General features: G+C 38.7%; 1 protein-coding gene across 1 annotated transcript; it reads right to left on the bottom strand.

The window, feature by feature from the left end:
• Window positions 1–786: 786 nt before the first annotated feature.
• Window positions 787–15,341, bottom strand: TMEM237 (transmembrane protein 237). The gene is made up of 13 exons (XM_063162394.1): window positions 14,853–15,341; window positions 13,213–13,244; window positions 12,303–12,313; window positions 11,740–11,796; window positions 10,610–10,723; window positions 10,122–10,236; window positions 9,390–9,547; window positions 8,672–8,795; window positions 7,505–7,696; window positions 6,518–6,591; window positions 5,931–6,024; window positions 5,020–5,141; window positions 787–3,505 (listed from the first exon to the last, which is right to left on the bottom strand). The coding sequence occupies exons 1-13, from the start codon at window positions 14,904–14,906 to the stop codon at window positions 3,438–3,440; spliced, it is 1,215 nt and encodes a 404-aa protein (XP_063018464.1). The 5' UTR covers window positions 14,907–15,341; the 3' UTR covers window positions 787–3,437.
• Window positions 15,342–15,501: the final 160 nt, after the last annotated feature.

The following is a 15,501-nucleotide window of genomic DNA, read 5'->3' as shown; positions in this document are numbered from 1 at the left end:
TGAGGGGCAGCGAAATGACCGCGGCGGACAAGCTGCTCGGGAAATAAACGCACCGGGGACGGGAGGGCGACACGCGGCAGGAAAAAACATCCCCTAAAGCACCTGTCCTCTGAAACAGCAACCGGCGCGTTTCAGGCTGGGAGGTCTCCTTGTCTCCTTGGCCGCCGTGAAGGGAGAGAGCAGCCCCGGGGGCACAGTACAAAAATAACACCCAGGGAAAGCAGTGGTTCTGCCAGTACCTGGGGACTTACACAGCAGTTACAAGCACAGCCGCCCTGAGGAATGCAATAGAACCGTCCACACCACTATGAGGAAAAAGGGAGAGACCGCTAAGGCTTAGGCTTAGCTATAGGTATTTACCTGATGGTTTTCTGTGATCTCCCAGAGCCTTCAGTCATTTAAATTAATTCTGCTGGAAATATACAAACGAGTAGTTCTCAAATAATCATATAACCCTCATAAAGTTTACCTCAGCAATACCAAAACTACTTTAAAAAGACACTCTGCAAATTATGTCCCCTTGGCTTCATTTTGAGAAAACTGCCTTGAGAGAGTAACGTTTAAACCAAGTCGAAACTGACCAAATATTAAATTACTAGAACAATTTAAGTAATTAAAACAATTTAGCTTTGGCGTCCAGCCTCTGATCAGGCTGTGTGGGGCTTTGCCCACCCAAGTCTGGGGCAGCCCCAGACAGCCCCTCAGCCTCCCATCCCAAATCCTCAGACAGACTGATTTATTTTAAATGGACTAAACAACTGGAAACAAGACAAAGTAGTACCATCATTTCTAACTAGTTTACAGCAATTGTTTAATATATGTTTCATATATTTAAAAACAAGAACTTGGCACCAACATATCTGAAAACTTCTTTTCATTAACACAAATGCATTAAAAACAATGATATGGAAATGCACAAAGGCATTTCAGTTAAGGCTTCTACAAATATTGTGTGTTCTAGAATTAAACAATTATTTTGTAAACTTATTCTAAAATTTTACAAGAAACTAAAAGAAAAGCTCATTTAAACTCATATTCCACTGTGAGGCTTAATGGAATGAAAAGTATTTTGTAAAATAGATAATTAGCCATCAAACTGTTTCTTGTGCTTTTTATGTGGCAACCTCAAAACTCATTAATTTAAATATGGATATGCATAGACCCTCCAAAAATATACACGGAAAGGCAAGCCTGGCTTGAAATACTGATTACATTAAGTTCATTAATTCAATCCCTGCTCAACCATGTAAAAATGACTATATTTCACCATAAGAATGAATCTGGCTCTTGGCTGGCATCACTTTGTCTAAGGGACAGTTGGAAGGCCAATTCCTAGTGGTAATGTCAGAAATCAAGCACTGATGTTATCCAAGCTTTTCCTGTACTGATGTCATGCTTAGCACACTTCTGCTGAGCTCCATATTTTATGGGCAAAATTTTACTTCTGACCATCCCAACATGAAAGAAAAATCATGCAGCCATGCCATTAATAATCTCACCTTCAGGAGGGAAGTGACTCTGCAAGCAAATACACATCAGCAGAAAGTGTGGTGACAAACTACACAGGAACACTTCCTGTCTCATCCCTCCTCTCCTGCAGCCAAATAAATCAGCAAGAACATCAGGTGCACAACTGAAGCAGAGCAGCACCCTGAATCTCTCCATTTTAATGTACAGTGCAGTGCCAGCCATAATTTAACTCTAGTTTTACAAAAATACAGACACAAGAGCCACAACAGTTTACAAAAGAGGCTAAGGGCTCCTTCCTACAGCAAACTGAATGCCTCAGAATGCAGCCAACAGCTGTGGAACATCTTTTAATTCTCATAGATGTCTTTTTCCTCCCTGCCAAGACTACCACAGCATTTAAAAGGTGCCACAAACACTGAATTTTTGAATAACTTAAATTTGCTGAATGGACACGAGAACACAAGTCCTCAACAGGGCAGCAACAGCCCCAGTTATACACATTCCCATGTTTGCTTTGAAGCAACTCAGGTAACAGCACAGAGTTAGCACAGAAAGCATTGAAAGCTCTTTGACATTTCCTTTCAAGTCTTATCTGGCTACTCCTAGCTTCACTACTAAAGAAGTTCAGTGAACTTTGACAAGTGCACCCCTTTTACAGCCACCCACAGACACACATATTAAATTAAACAAGGCAAAATCAATATATAAGTAACACATACAAAAAAGTTTTGGGCTTTAGGTGATATTTTCTTGATAAATGGTTTTCAAACTAGACCTCATCTGTGTTTACTAAGGAGACTGTTTCTTCCTGCAGTGTTTCTGTATTTACTCACATCTGCAATGCTTTCATTTTGCCACTTTCATATTAAAGGATGAATCTCGTCAGCAAAACCCATTGCCTGCCACAATTACAGCTGCGTCACTGCACAGAAGGTGGGTTGCTGCAAACTTTTTGGGTTGATTTAATAAGCATTTTCTTGTCATTTTAGGAAGAAATTTCCCATTCTATGCTAACACAAAACAACAATTTGGCAAAATAGGTAGGAACACTTTTAACATCTATGAAATCCAAGTTTGTTTATAAAGAGCAGTGAATAAAAGGATTGCTCTTGTCACACCAGATAAGGAGAAATCAGAACACTATTCTTGTGAGTGGCTTTGGAATAGTTACACTTCCTGACTGTTGAGAAATTACAGGACATGGACACATCCTGTTGGCAACACAAAAACACCCTGTTTGATGAGAAGATGCATTTAACTGACCAAACTGTTGCAACATTAAAACTTCTTTGTCTTTTATCTACATCAGCCTATAAGAACTTGTAATCATCAAGATTTTTGTCAAGAGAACTAAATGAAGATTAAAAAAGTGAATTTTAATAATCCTCTTTTATAGATTATTTTAAAAAATCCCTGTCAATTTAATCTTTTCTTCTAGAAAAATATTTTATGACAAATAAATGTAGATTATTTTAAGATTACTAACTTGGTGGGGTTTATGTTTCCTAACTCTGTTTTGTTATAAATTTGGCTACTTTTGCTACTTAGGCTACTTTTGTTGTAAGATTTTTTTTTAATCTCTAGAAAATGTTTAACCAAATCAGATAAGCTAACTGCTGTTTGCATTAGTACCAAGAGCAGGTTGTTGAAGAGTGTAGAGCAGTCAAAAAAGCACTGAACACCTGATCTGCATCCCTCTAGTGTCTTTGGCTATGTAGGTAGCAGTACTTACAAAACCACCTTGACTTTATGCACTAGGGATAATCTACTTTGTAAAATAAAAAGCAAAAGTATAAAAGTTTTCAATCACATTTGGAAACTGTAACATACATAAAAAGTTCAACATGAAATATATACAATATAAAAATACATTTTTTTCTTTATGAAAATTATAATACATAGCTATAATACACAACATGTTGAGCCATCAGTCACAGCTACAATATATGCAGATTCTTGTTCCACACTTATGGCTGGACTCTGGGTATGACATCTCCGTGAGGAAATTCCTCAATTTCAGAATGAAACATCAATTCTAAAAGAGAATGGAGAAAATTATGTTTTCTTTGGAAACTTTCACCTGAATACAATCCCATTATTCCTCAAAAATACCCTGGCATTCCCCCAAGCCTCCTGCTTTTCATCCCAATCATATCATCAACAACTCAGCGATGGCAAGGGCCACCAATATTTTTAGCAAACTATTGCTGCTCCCCAAAATTGACAGAATTGGTGACAAAGTTAGCAATTGATCATGTGCAGTACCATTGTGCATTCAACGTGGACACTGAAACAGAACTCTGAATTAGACTGAGGGACTGTTAAAGTTTTGAGAGTGTCAGACTCAGGAAGGAAGGACTTCAGTTTAGAGACTCGTTCATTTTTATACGTTTTGCTCTGTGTCTCACAGTGTTAAATTAGCATATCCCATCCTTAGCAGACTAAACTTCCTCTACTATTTGGAGTAAGTACTAATGAATTTCTCTCTAGAAAATTCCAAAGTGGTTTTCCAGTCTTAGTAGGCACATGTAAGTATCAAAAAATTTAATCAAAAACTGAGTAAAATTCTGCCACTGGATTCCTTGTGTAAGCCTTTATTATTTATGGGTTTAAAATATGATTTAAGCATCTATTATAAATTTTACCATTGAAGACTGTAAAGGCTGCCACTTAATTGTTTGGGGTTTTTTAACTCATTAAATGATTTCTTACAAATAAACACAGTAACTGGAGCCAGCTGAAGTATGGAGACCCGTACACTAAAATTCAAAAGTAATTTGAAGAGGCTTGGTGAATCCTCATCCTCCCAAACACAAATCTGTGCTTCAACTCATGGTGCTGTTAGGATACATTTTGACTTTCAAGTTAAATTTAGGATTTTTCTGCCCAGCGTACCTTCAAGTGACAGGCTGCACACACTTGACAGGAACACTGACTTGGGACACACCTTTTGGATCTCAGGGGGAACACAAAAGGAAGAAGGCCCAGTTTCTAGCCAAGTTCCTTCAGTGAGAAGAACTTGCTCCCCCCTCCTTCAGCCTGGATCAGCACAAGCAGTCCTCATCTGATGTCCTGCAAGCACACATCTGACTTTTCAAAGCTAGGGAGTTCCCAAAACCACTGCAATGTCCTATTGAAAATAATACTGAACTTGTAACCCATTCAGCACTTGCAGAAGGAACGTTAATAACATTAGGGAATTTGCTAAGACACACATAGAATAAATACATTTCAAATATTTAAAATACTGTTGAAGTATTTTAAATTATTTTTCTTTTAATTGAAAAGAGACATTCTGTAATATTTCAAAATTCATGTTGCTTCAGACAGGACAAATAAAACTTTTCTTTCTAAATTAATGTTTAAAGTACCAAACACAGACACCAGCATCCTGAGAAGCATTTGCTGTGCAAGGTTGCTAGGAGATACTTGTTCTTCCTCAGTCACAAAATTTCTCAGGACTAGTCCTGAACACCAAATGCATAGCACAGCAGATTAAAAGACCCAACAACTTGAATTAACAACATTTTGCCTATTAATGTGTCCTACCTTCACTGTGGTCTAGCTCTGGTCGGGAGCTTAAGAAGATCCAACTTGTCCCAACCAGAACAGACACTACGAGATTCACCACAACCCACGAATGAACAATTTCTGTCTCTGTACCTGCAGTCCTGCCAAAGACATCAAACCATCAGTCATCACTGGTGCACAGAAATTACAGTAAGAATTGCAGCAGAATAACATCAAAACAAGTTTTCTAAGCCAGATGAGAAAAGAGAGCTATTTGTACCATCATGATGGTCTTGCATTGCAAAGGCCTGCTAAAGAGAACAATTACCAAAGATCACAGAAACCCAAAACCTCCACCCCCCCTAAAAACTAACTGCCCAAACCAGCAAATTTTCACATAAACGCTTTTGTTCTACTCCTCCTGGTTTACTTTAAAAATTCCTGCTACCAGAATTTGAGTCCATTACTAGGTACTTCAGAAAGGAACAGCTTTGAATGGGATCACCTAACATGAAATGATGGTTTATATTTAAATGCCAGCTGTGTCTGCTAAGGCCATGCATCCTGTGGCAGCCTCCTTCAAAGACAGTGTTGACAGTCTACAGAATGCTCTGCCCTTGAACCCCAAAATGGTTACTTATCTCAGTAGGGTCCCACTCTCAAGCAAAAGAGATTCTTAAGGTTCCTGCCAGATGACATTTCCAGCATCATTCCAACTCTTGTTTGAGGTATAATGGATTTGCAAACAACACGACCAAACTCATCCCTGAGGTTTTATTTTTCAGTGAAAGTATCAAATATTCAGGACAAGCTCAAAGGCAGGTTCAGAAATAAAATCCTTCATCAATAGTTTCTTACATATCTTGTACAATCTCTTCAATCTGCCAGTTTGACAAGGTCCCTAAGTGAGCTATGTTATAATTTATGGGTTATTATTCCTTGTTTCCTACCAGATACTGCCGTTTTCCGAAGCTGGTGTGTAGAGGTGGATTCTGTCACACGTCATCTGCTGGCTTAATGATAAGATAAGAGCAGCAAAGTATACTGGAAGAAATGGAGTTAGTAGTGTCAGACATAAATCCCAAAATGCTGTCTCATCATGACATGGCACTAATGACTGCATTCACTTTCCTTTTACTCGTCTGCCTCCAATCATAGTCTGCTTTAATTCATTCTCTTCTCTTTAACATTCCCCTGACCTATCAAAATCTGGTTTCTGCACTTTTGCAATCCATGAACCAAATCAGACTTACATTTTGTGATTCTGTTTTTTTGCTAGGTTTGTGTTCTATAGTCAGAAATGGAAAAGAACTACTAATCTACTAATCACTAACAATCTCACTAATGCTACTATTGGAAATGCATTAAAAAATATGGAACAAAAGGTTTATGGCCATTGCTATTATAAACTACTGAGCAAGTAATTTATTCTAAAGCAGAAAATAACCTGGGAGGAAGATTTCAGTAAAAAGAGTATGGAGGAGTTTTCCATTTACCATATTTTCTGGACAGCTTCCTATCCACTTCAGATACTTACAGAAAGAAGCTAGTGCTGCTGGGTCTAGGGTCAGAAAGCCCCTCAGTGCAACTGATGCTTTTGCCAGATCAATCCTGATAACAAAATCAAGAGTCATTAACACAGCCCAGTAAGACAATGATACTGTTCCTCTAACAGCATTCTATTGTTCTTTTACTTTCTGCAAGCTATTTTTTCTGCCTCTGTAACAGCGCCTTAATCTACAACTATATCCCACCCACATGGCAATGGTCCCCATTATGCCAATTCCAGAACGAAGGAGGATGTTCCATGAGGTTTCCCACTGCAGACCTTTCTGAAATAGGGAGAACCTGGGGACATCTGTCCCCTCTAATCCTTGCCATTCAGTTCAGTGGCCATGCTAATGTAACTGCTTACAGGAGCAAATGTGAGTAACTTGGGACTCCTCCCTGCCATCCTGGGAGGGAAAGAAGTAACAATTATTCTCATAGCACCAACTCCCCAGTGGCTTATCCTACCTGTAACTAAAAGAAACATTTGTAACATCCATTAATTTAGTCTAGTTAATGACCTTTTTTTGAGCTTTTTTTTCTTTTCATTCCCACTCTTAATCTGTAATGCAGAAGCCCCAGCTAAACCAGGAAAACTGTTCACTCAGCTATGTTTCAACCCTGACTAGGATTCATATGAAAGTGAACCTAACAGAAACATTTGTTGCTCTCTACCCCTCTTCACAGTCCCACTGCAAAAAAACAGGTCAGCTCTCACATTTGCTTCATCTCCTGATCCCACAAACAGCAGGGTGACATTGTGACATTGAAGCAGGGTGCAAGCACCAGACAGAAATGACTACCAAAGGTCTGGATGCACAAGTACACCCTTCTGTGTTTAGTCAGCCATGTGAAAAATCATTCTTTGAGTATATCAATTAAATCATCAACAGCAAATCAACACGTGCCAAAGGAGAAAGGAACATCATATACACAAATTACAGATATACACCTTTCAAATACAAATATGTTTTACCTGTCAAAGGCTGAGACTGTACTGATAGACAGCAAAAAATAGAACAAACTTTGAGCTGGGTATGCTATTGTCTTATACTGCTCAAGCAGGTTAGAAACCATGGAAAGCTCATTTCCTGCCAGAATGTAGATAACCACGATGTTCCATACAGCATAACCAGCAAGGAAGCCATGGGTGAAGAGGCCCAACACCCTGAATGGAGGAAAGAACATTAGACCAGTTTTAACACCTTCAATTAGCTATAGATAGAAAAGGCCTATGAATCCACCTGTTTAACCCTGCTTTTCAAGGCCTGTCAGAGACTGTTTGTGAGTGCTTTTTCTGATCTAGTTTAAAAAATTCTAAGCAAGAGTTCTGTTTGCTCCTGTCACACCAGATGCACCAGAACCTGAGCACTTAAAGAAAACAAAGACGTTTTGCCTTCCCTTCATTACAGCCACAGGCATCAAACACTTTCACCTGTAGCTGTCTGTAGTTTCCCATGACCACTGTCCCTTGCACTCACACAACATTCTAACTTGTCCCCAAGGCAATCTCTTCAATATCCTCATTGCTAAGTAAAAGCTTGAGCACAGGCTCAAGCACAGGCTTCCAGCTAAAATACACCACAGAAGAGGACGGCTATTATGTTTCCATTCTCTATTACAAAACAACCATAGATTTAAAAAGTAATGGTATTACTATTATGTGCAAGCTTGTTCCCCCAGTGCAATTTCACTCCTCCCTCTTTCCCACCAACCAGGATTTTTCTTTGAGAACTGTCTCAATTTAGGTATTTTTATTCTGGTAATACACATAATGGGTCAGTTCTACTTTCTAACACATTTCTCTAGGTAAATAATGTTTTGGTTATCAGCTCAATCTCTTGCTATTGAGATGTCTGAATCTTAGCAATATGGCTTTCTTAGTTTCTTTTATAAGCTCTATTTCACATGTGATGTCTACTGGAAATTCATAATCTTGACAACAAATACCAAAAGCTAGAGGACTGATAAACTTTATACCTGTTGAATCCAGAACCACCACTTATTAGGAATATCCAAAAGAAATAAAAATACACCACAACTATAGAGGAAAGGCACTAATTTTCAGGGAGGGAAAAAACTCCAAAATCTCAAACCAAACCCCTGATTTATGTTTATTTACATCTGAACACTTATTTTTCACCTGAAACTTCGGTGCACTGAGAGGGCAACATCTCTAGTAGTCCACGAAGCCTTCACGTCCAAAAGCACATTGATATTTTCAGTGGTTTTAATCAATTCTGCACGGTCAGCTGCATGAAAACGCCCTGAAAGGATAAGGAGAGCAGTTTTAGAGAGCTCTGTTTCCTTTCACCATCATTTCTATATAAATGCTTATTAGTGTTAAAAAGCTGTTAAGAAGCATCAGAAATTTCTTCTCCCCACTTCCTGCCCTTTGTCAGCTTACATTGATACAGGATGCCTCTGGTCAGAATGATGCATCCTGGTGGGCCAGGTTATGGAGTTAACAAAGCACTTTGGGAAAGGACTCAGTGTTCCCTGGGACAAAAAAACCCCAAACAAAACAACAGAAAAACACAAACACCCTGCAAAAAACTTCCACTTCCAAGAATTCTAGTAAGTAATAGTTTCTTCTCAAGGTACTGTGACAGCTGGGTACTCTGAAATCTTTTTCACCTCCACCATGGAATTAAAAAATCAAACCAAATATATCAGCACAGTAACACCACCATTTTGACCACTGTTGAAAAATTATCATGTGTATTTATTTCCAAATAATTTCTGTTTTGGAAAATTTAAAAAAAATTCTTCCCAATACTACAGTATTTAGATTTTAGATACAATAATGCTTCTAATTGCAAGAATGTTCTTAAATTACTTAAATCACAATATGAACTCACGATTTTTTTCAACAAACACTTTGCTAACAGGCTGACTAATTCCAGTGGGAGCAGCAAACACAGGCTGCTGATCTGGGCTCTTCCTGTGCTCATCTTCAATGATGTCTTCCTCCTCCACTTCCAGCTCGTTGGAGCTCACTTCGGTTGGCCGAGGTTTCCTGTTGGCACAGAGCACACAGTGGGACAGAGAAAGAACAGGAGATAATGTGTAAAATCCAAAGGCTGCCATGAACATTTAACACGCCTAACCTGACTGATAAAAACCCATCAGACTATGACCTGTATAATATTACCCTGTTTATAATTATAAGGACTAAAGTTCCCATGGAGGTAGTTGACTAAAAGCATAAGACTAATTCCATATCAAGGGATTAATGATTAGAACATACTAGAATAAAACTTATTAGAATAATTGGGGGGAAAATGCTAATTTTCATATAATTAAGATAGTAAGAATGATAGAAAGCAGTTCCAAATTCTAATTTCTTCATGTCTGTGACTGAACTATTAGACACATGAAAATGTATTTAGAGCTGGGATGCATCCAGGTATGCATAGAACGAAGAAGTGAAAAAAGTTAGATCTTAACCCTGGAAAGAACTGTGCACAGGCTGAATGGTACTGTGGGCTTCAAGATTTTACATTTTTGCCAAATGACAATGTAAAATACTCCTCAGCCACATTCACTGCTACAGTTAGTCCAGATTATGAGCTATACTAGTTTTGTCTCACTTTGTTCTTTTTCTCTGTTTGCGGATCACCGTTTCTTCAGCTTCAGGGACATCCATGCCATTTCCATTCTGAAATAGGGACGCCACGTTCTGCTGGGTAAAAGAGGTCTCAGAATCTGAAGATTAAAAAATACCAACCCAACATCAAAGTTTTAGAGCTTTCATAAAAATGGAATACATGCACCTAAATACATAAATAGTTATTATATAAAAAGAGTGGCTAAAAAGTAATGATCTGAGCTTTGAATGATGTTAAGAATTACATAATTTCCAAAACTGTATATCCATTATTTTCATGGAGGTTTGTACACTATGAAATCTGAAACCAGAAAGTGAAACTCTAAGCTACCACTCACCCAGAGATTACTTTCATCTGTTTTAGGTAAAGCACATGAAATGTTTTAAACCTAAATACACATTGTCCAGTAATATTTCTGTGTTCCCAAGTTCTACTCACTTCTCTTTCCCATCTACCACTATCTCACGTACCAGTAGGTACTTTCTTCTTCTTGCGCTTCCTCTGAGGAGGGGCATCAGGGGGCTCAGGGGTCAGGGGCTCGCTGCTTTCAGACTGCCGACGAACCGCTGCTTGCACAATGCCATCTACAAAGCACAGGAAAACACCCTGCAGCTGAACTCAGAGCCACTGAGAAACAGGCAAAACAAAGCTGCCATTTACTGCCATTTACTGCCATTTACTGCCCAGCTGAGCAACAACTGAGATGAAAATGCATTGGCTATGTAAAGCAAATGTAAGAGTTGAGGATCATTGCTGAGAAGTAGAAATATACAAAGCTATTTCACAGTAAAACAGTATCATGCTCAGGAGAGAATTGAAGTATCCAAGAAGCAGCACAATTCCTATTTGGGCATAGACCAGAGGACTGCCTGAAAAGAATTCATCACTGGAAAGAACTACACCTCTATATTTCTCTTTTCTATGTGCAAAAATTATAATGCAAGAGCCAAGAAAAAAGTAATAGTTTATCACAAGGTGATCCACACAGATATGTGCTAAGGCAAAATGGCATCACATCAAAGGAAAATTTAAATGCTAAACATACAGTACAAGAATAAAAAAGGAGCAGAAAAATCCATGGAGGGATATTTACTCCAGTCTGAGCAATTAAATATTATACTTTGGAGGAATTATATTTCTGTGAAAAGTTAAAATGAATTCATATTATAGTGCAGTAGCATCATGATCAGATGCAGAAAGACAAAATTACTTCTCCATTTTACACCGCACCTGCTTTTTAATAGCGCCTTCAAAGACTGCAGTTTTTATGGTAACAACTGAATCTTTGTTTCCACTTCAAAGTCAAGTTTACCCACCTTTTATAAACCTTCATTGTGCAAAAATGCAAAAGCAACCAGTAAATAATAATCTTTTACAGTCAAGTCTTCAGTGATGAAGTGATTAACTTGTGCCTGGACTGAAATTGAACCAGACTGCTAAATTAATTTTATCTTAGTTCATTCAAAAATTCAAGTGCTTAACACATTCAACATAAGCAGCTTACAGCTGGAAATGTCTACTTAATGAATTATGCAAAGAAGTCAGAAAGGAAAAAATGGAAGGAATAAAAGAACAGTTTTTAGTCTTGGCAGGACCTTACCTAATGGAGTCTTTCCTTTGGGTTTCCTTTTTTTGGGACGACTGAGTGGAATTTCATCTGTGTAACATAAAACAGAAGTATGGGTGCACAGCAAGGAAAAACCTCAATATCCTTTTTAACAACCATCCTATTGCAAGTTAAGAAAACATTATTTTCTACAAATTATGACATCCTTTGTTTTTACAGGTAAGATTACAATTCACCAGTTCACACAAGGAGGAGGAGTACAGATAGCAGGAAAACAGTAAAAAATCAGGGTAAGAAATTCTATGTGCAGCAAATGTGCAATACATACATGCATGTGTGTTAAGTGATAAACTGAAATACTGTGAAAAATGCTCTGCAAAAGAAACTTATTGTTTAAAACACAGTGGCAACACTTCAGTTACTTTGATGGAAATAGCTAACAGTAAAGAGAGCAAAGAAAAACAACAGTTCTAACAATGCACAGGTATCCACTTTAAATAATCAGCCTCCATTTAGGAAAAGTATAAGGCTCTATCTTTAAAGAGAGAATGACCAAAAGGAACTACCAATGTTTGTAGTTCTCCTTAATAACTCACCTTGGCTTCCACTTCATATTGAAGTGTTGACGGGCAGTGTAAAAAGATGAAAAGAAAGTTAGTTTTCAATCAATTACAATTCACAACCATGAAATTCACACTGCTGCTTTTATGGTTAATTTCCTTATTCCCCCTCCCCTTTATGAACAGATGTGTATAACAGGGTTAAGGCTACGAAGCAATCTGCAAGATTCAACATTTTGTTGGTGACTACACACAGTTTCTTGATTGGCTAGCTGTGGATCAGATTAAAAGCTTTAATCACCTGGCTAATTAAAACTTGTCTTACTGCCTGGTATATAACAAACCAACAGAAGTTATGAAACATTTGAGCCCATACATCATTAAAAAGACATTATCTGTCGACGATCATAAACATCACATTTACTTGCAGATACTTTGCAGGAATTCTCAATTACCATCTCATAAAAACTGCATAATTGCTTTTCTGTTCACACTGAAAAAAAGCCCAATTTTTTTCCTATACTACATCAAACTGATAGATACCTAACTCCCTATTAAAGAATATCTAGCCTAATTCCAGAATTTCCTGATTTTAAGTATTTGTGATTCAAATAAACTAAAGAACACATAATAAAAGAAGGAGGGAGGAAGAAGAGATTAATATTAAGCTATACTAGACATTAAAACTGGAATATTTGTCTAAAAGTTTTTAAAGGGTTTATCTCTCATGAGTATTAAAACTGAGGTAATATGGTAAAATTTCTTGGCTTCTATAAAACTTTAAAATGTTTTGCATTCCTTGTAAAGCATTTTGGGACAATAAATTAGCAAGAGAAGCAATTTTACTGCTCAGATGTTTATGAAACTTATTTCTTTTAATGTTACTACTTTCAAAATCTGCAGTACAGCATCATGATCAGTTCCACAGAATGCAATGATTTTTTACCTTGGCACTGGAGGAAGGGCACGAGGCGGGCACTGAAAGACAAGAGAGAGACAAAAGTCAGCTTCTGCCAGTATGAAACCACCTCTCAGAAAACAGCTTCAGATCCAAACATCCAAGGTATGTTTTGCTCTGTATGCCTCCTAAATGGCCAAACATTCCTATGGAGATGTGATACAAAAGCAGGATGTAAAAGATGCTGGACTAATATGCCTTTACCAACCAGAGTTCTGATGGGCACTGCAGTAGGAACATACAGCTAAGCTCTGTGTGTGAGAAACAGCTTGCATTCAGGCTTCAATAATTTTCACTTTTCCTGTAAGGTACCACTTTCACTAGTCATTCTATTTAAATGAATAAAAAATATTGTAATAAATTATGCATGCAGTATAATTTTACAGTATATGACATGAGCTGAGCATTTTCTATTAATGAAAATGTAAATTCAGAACAATTATAAATAAAAGGAAAAAAGCTCACTTACAAAAATACTTTAAAATATTATAAAACATAGTTTTTCCATATAATTTTGAACATATTTACCAGCAGGTCAAACACTTAAAATCTAAAAGGATCTCCAGATAGCAATCTGAAACTGAGCTCATACCTTTCTCTTATCTAGAAAAAGGAGTTAACTTTCAGATTTTGTATTACACAATTATATTGGAAGAATATACACAAAAAAGTATTTCCCATGCTTGGAAAATTCAGATACCAGAAATAAAAAGGGCTATAAGACTGGTAAGACTCAAGGATCCACAAACTCACCACTTGTTTCTTTCCCATATCATCTGAAGTCGTTCCCTGGAAGAGGCACTGTGAACTGGTCTAGGCTCCCTCAGGCTGCTCACATTGAACCTCAGCTAATTCTGAACTAAAAATAAACTTCAGGCAGCCAGGATTAGCTGGAGCTGAACTCTCCTGCCCCTGGGTCAGGACCCAGAACTACTCCCATTTGAAACAAGGGCAGGTTGTTCAATGGCAGCAAATATTACTTGCACTAAAAAACCCTTCACTCTGCATGCTGGCACAAGTTCCCATAAGCAAGTTTTACACTGGTTTGTTTACCCAAAGCAAATGAGATGCTTCATGCAAGGAAGGGTTTGTGGGATTAGACCTCAAATCTCTCACTTGGATTTTGGCCATGCTGAAGACTGACAGCAAGTGCCACTTACACAGGTAACTGTACACCCTAAGGGGCACTCAGCAAACTGGTGGGGACTGGCCACACTATATTGGTGCACCATAAGGGAAAAAAGTATTGGTAAAGGTCAGATCGCATTACTTTTATTGTTTCCAACATTCTTGTGGCAGTAAATAGTAAATATTTAGGATACTTGGTATTTAAAAAAACCTAAAAGCTAAAGACCCCATAAAAGCAAACAAAAGCCACAAACCTTTTATACAGCATTCACTGCCTATGCAGTAGTAATTCTGCACTCAGTAGCATCTCTCTATTTTATTACCTTCTACAAAACAACTGGCAAGTGCGTTGATTTCTGTATCATTTATTCCTTGCAACACAGGAAACCCCATGCAAGCAGCCAGTCATAAATACTTATCTGTCCATCTGCGTAACAGTCCCCAGCTCTGCCATAGAGCTATCAGCTTTGTCTTTTCGCAGGTTCACAGAAGTAACTCACCCCAAATTTCACAGAAAGGGTGAGTTTGTCCATGGGACAGGTTCCCATGGACATTTTGTTATGGGCAAAAGAGCCGCTGAGTGCTCTAAAGTGTCCCGAAACCAAGAGACTTCGACACACCAGGCAGCCGCTGCCTCGGTCAAACCGTGTGTTTGCACACCTGAGCCAGGCTACGAGACAGTGGGACGCACCTGGAAACTCGGGGGAAAACAATCTACCCAGCTCCCCGGGTGTCCCTTCCAGGATGCTGAGAAGGAAAGGTTTAAATGTCCACAATGTTTAAAAACACTGAAGCAGCCTTCACAGATGTGTTAAAGCCTTGCAGATTATTTTTTTTTGAGAGGTTTATATGAAAAAATACAACGAGGAAATGCCTGTTTGCTTCCGCAACAAACATGGACAGAAAAGTGCGACCCTGCGGCCGGTTACATTCCCCCCGTCCCGCGGGATGCAGCAGGGCGGGGATGCAGGAGCCGCGCTACGAGGGCGCTCCGCTCCCGCACCGCGCTTCAGCTCCGCCTCCCGGAGCGGCTGCGGCCGGGGAGCGCCCCGCCACGTCCCCTCAGCAACAGCTCGGGTGGGCCAAGCTCCCGCCGCCGGGCTCTCCGCGCTGCAGCCCCACGGAGCCGTTCGCGCCCCCCTCCCGCTC

The sequence above is a fragment of the Melospiza melodia genome, chromosome 8 (assembly GCF_035770615.1).
Source record: "Melospiza melodia melodia isolate bMelMel2 chromosome 8, bMelMel2.pri, whole genome shotgun sequence".
NCBI classification, from domain to species: Eukaryota; Metazoa; Chordata; class Aves; order Passeriformes; family Passerellidae; genus Melospiza; species Melospiza melodia.
Note: the sequence above shows the minus strand (reverse complement) of the source record. Positions and strands in the feature narration are given on the sequence as shown.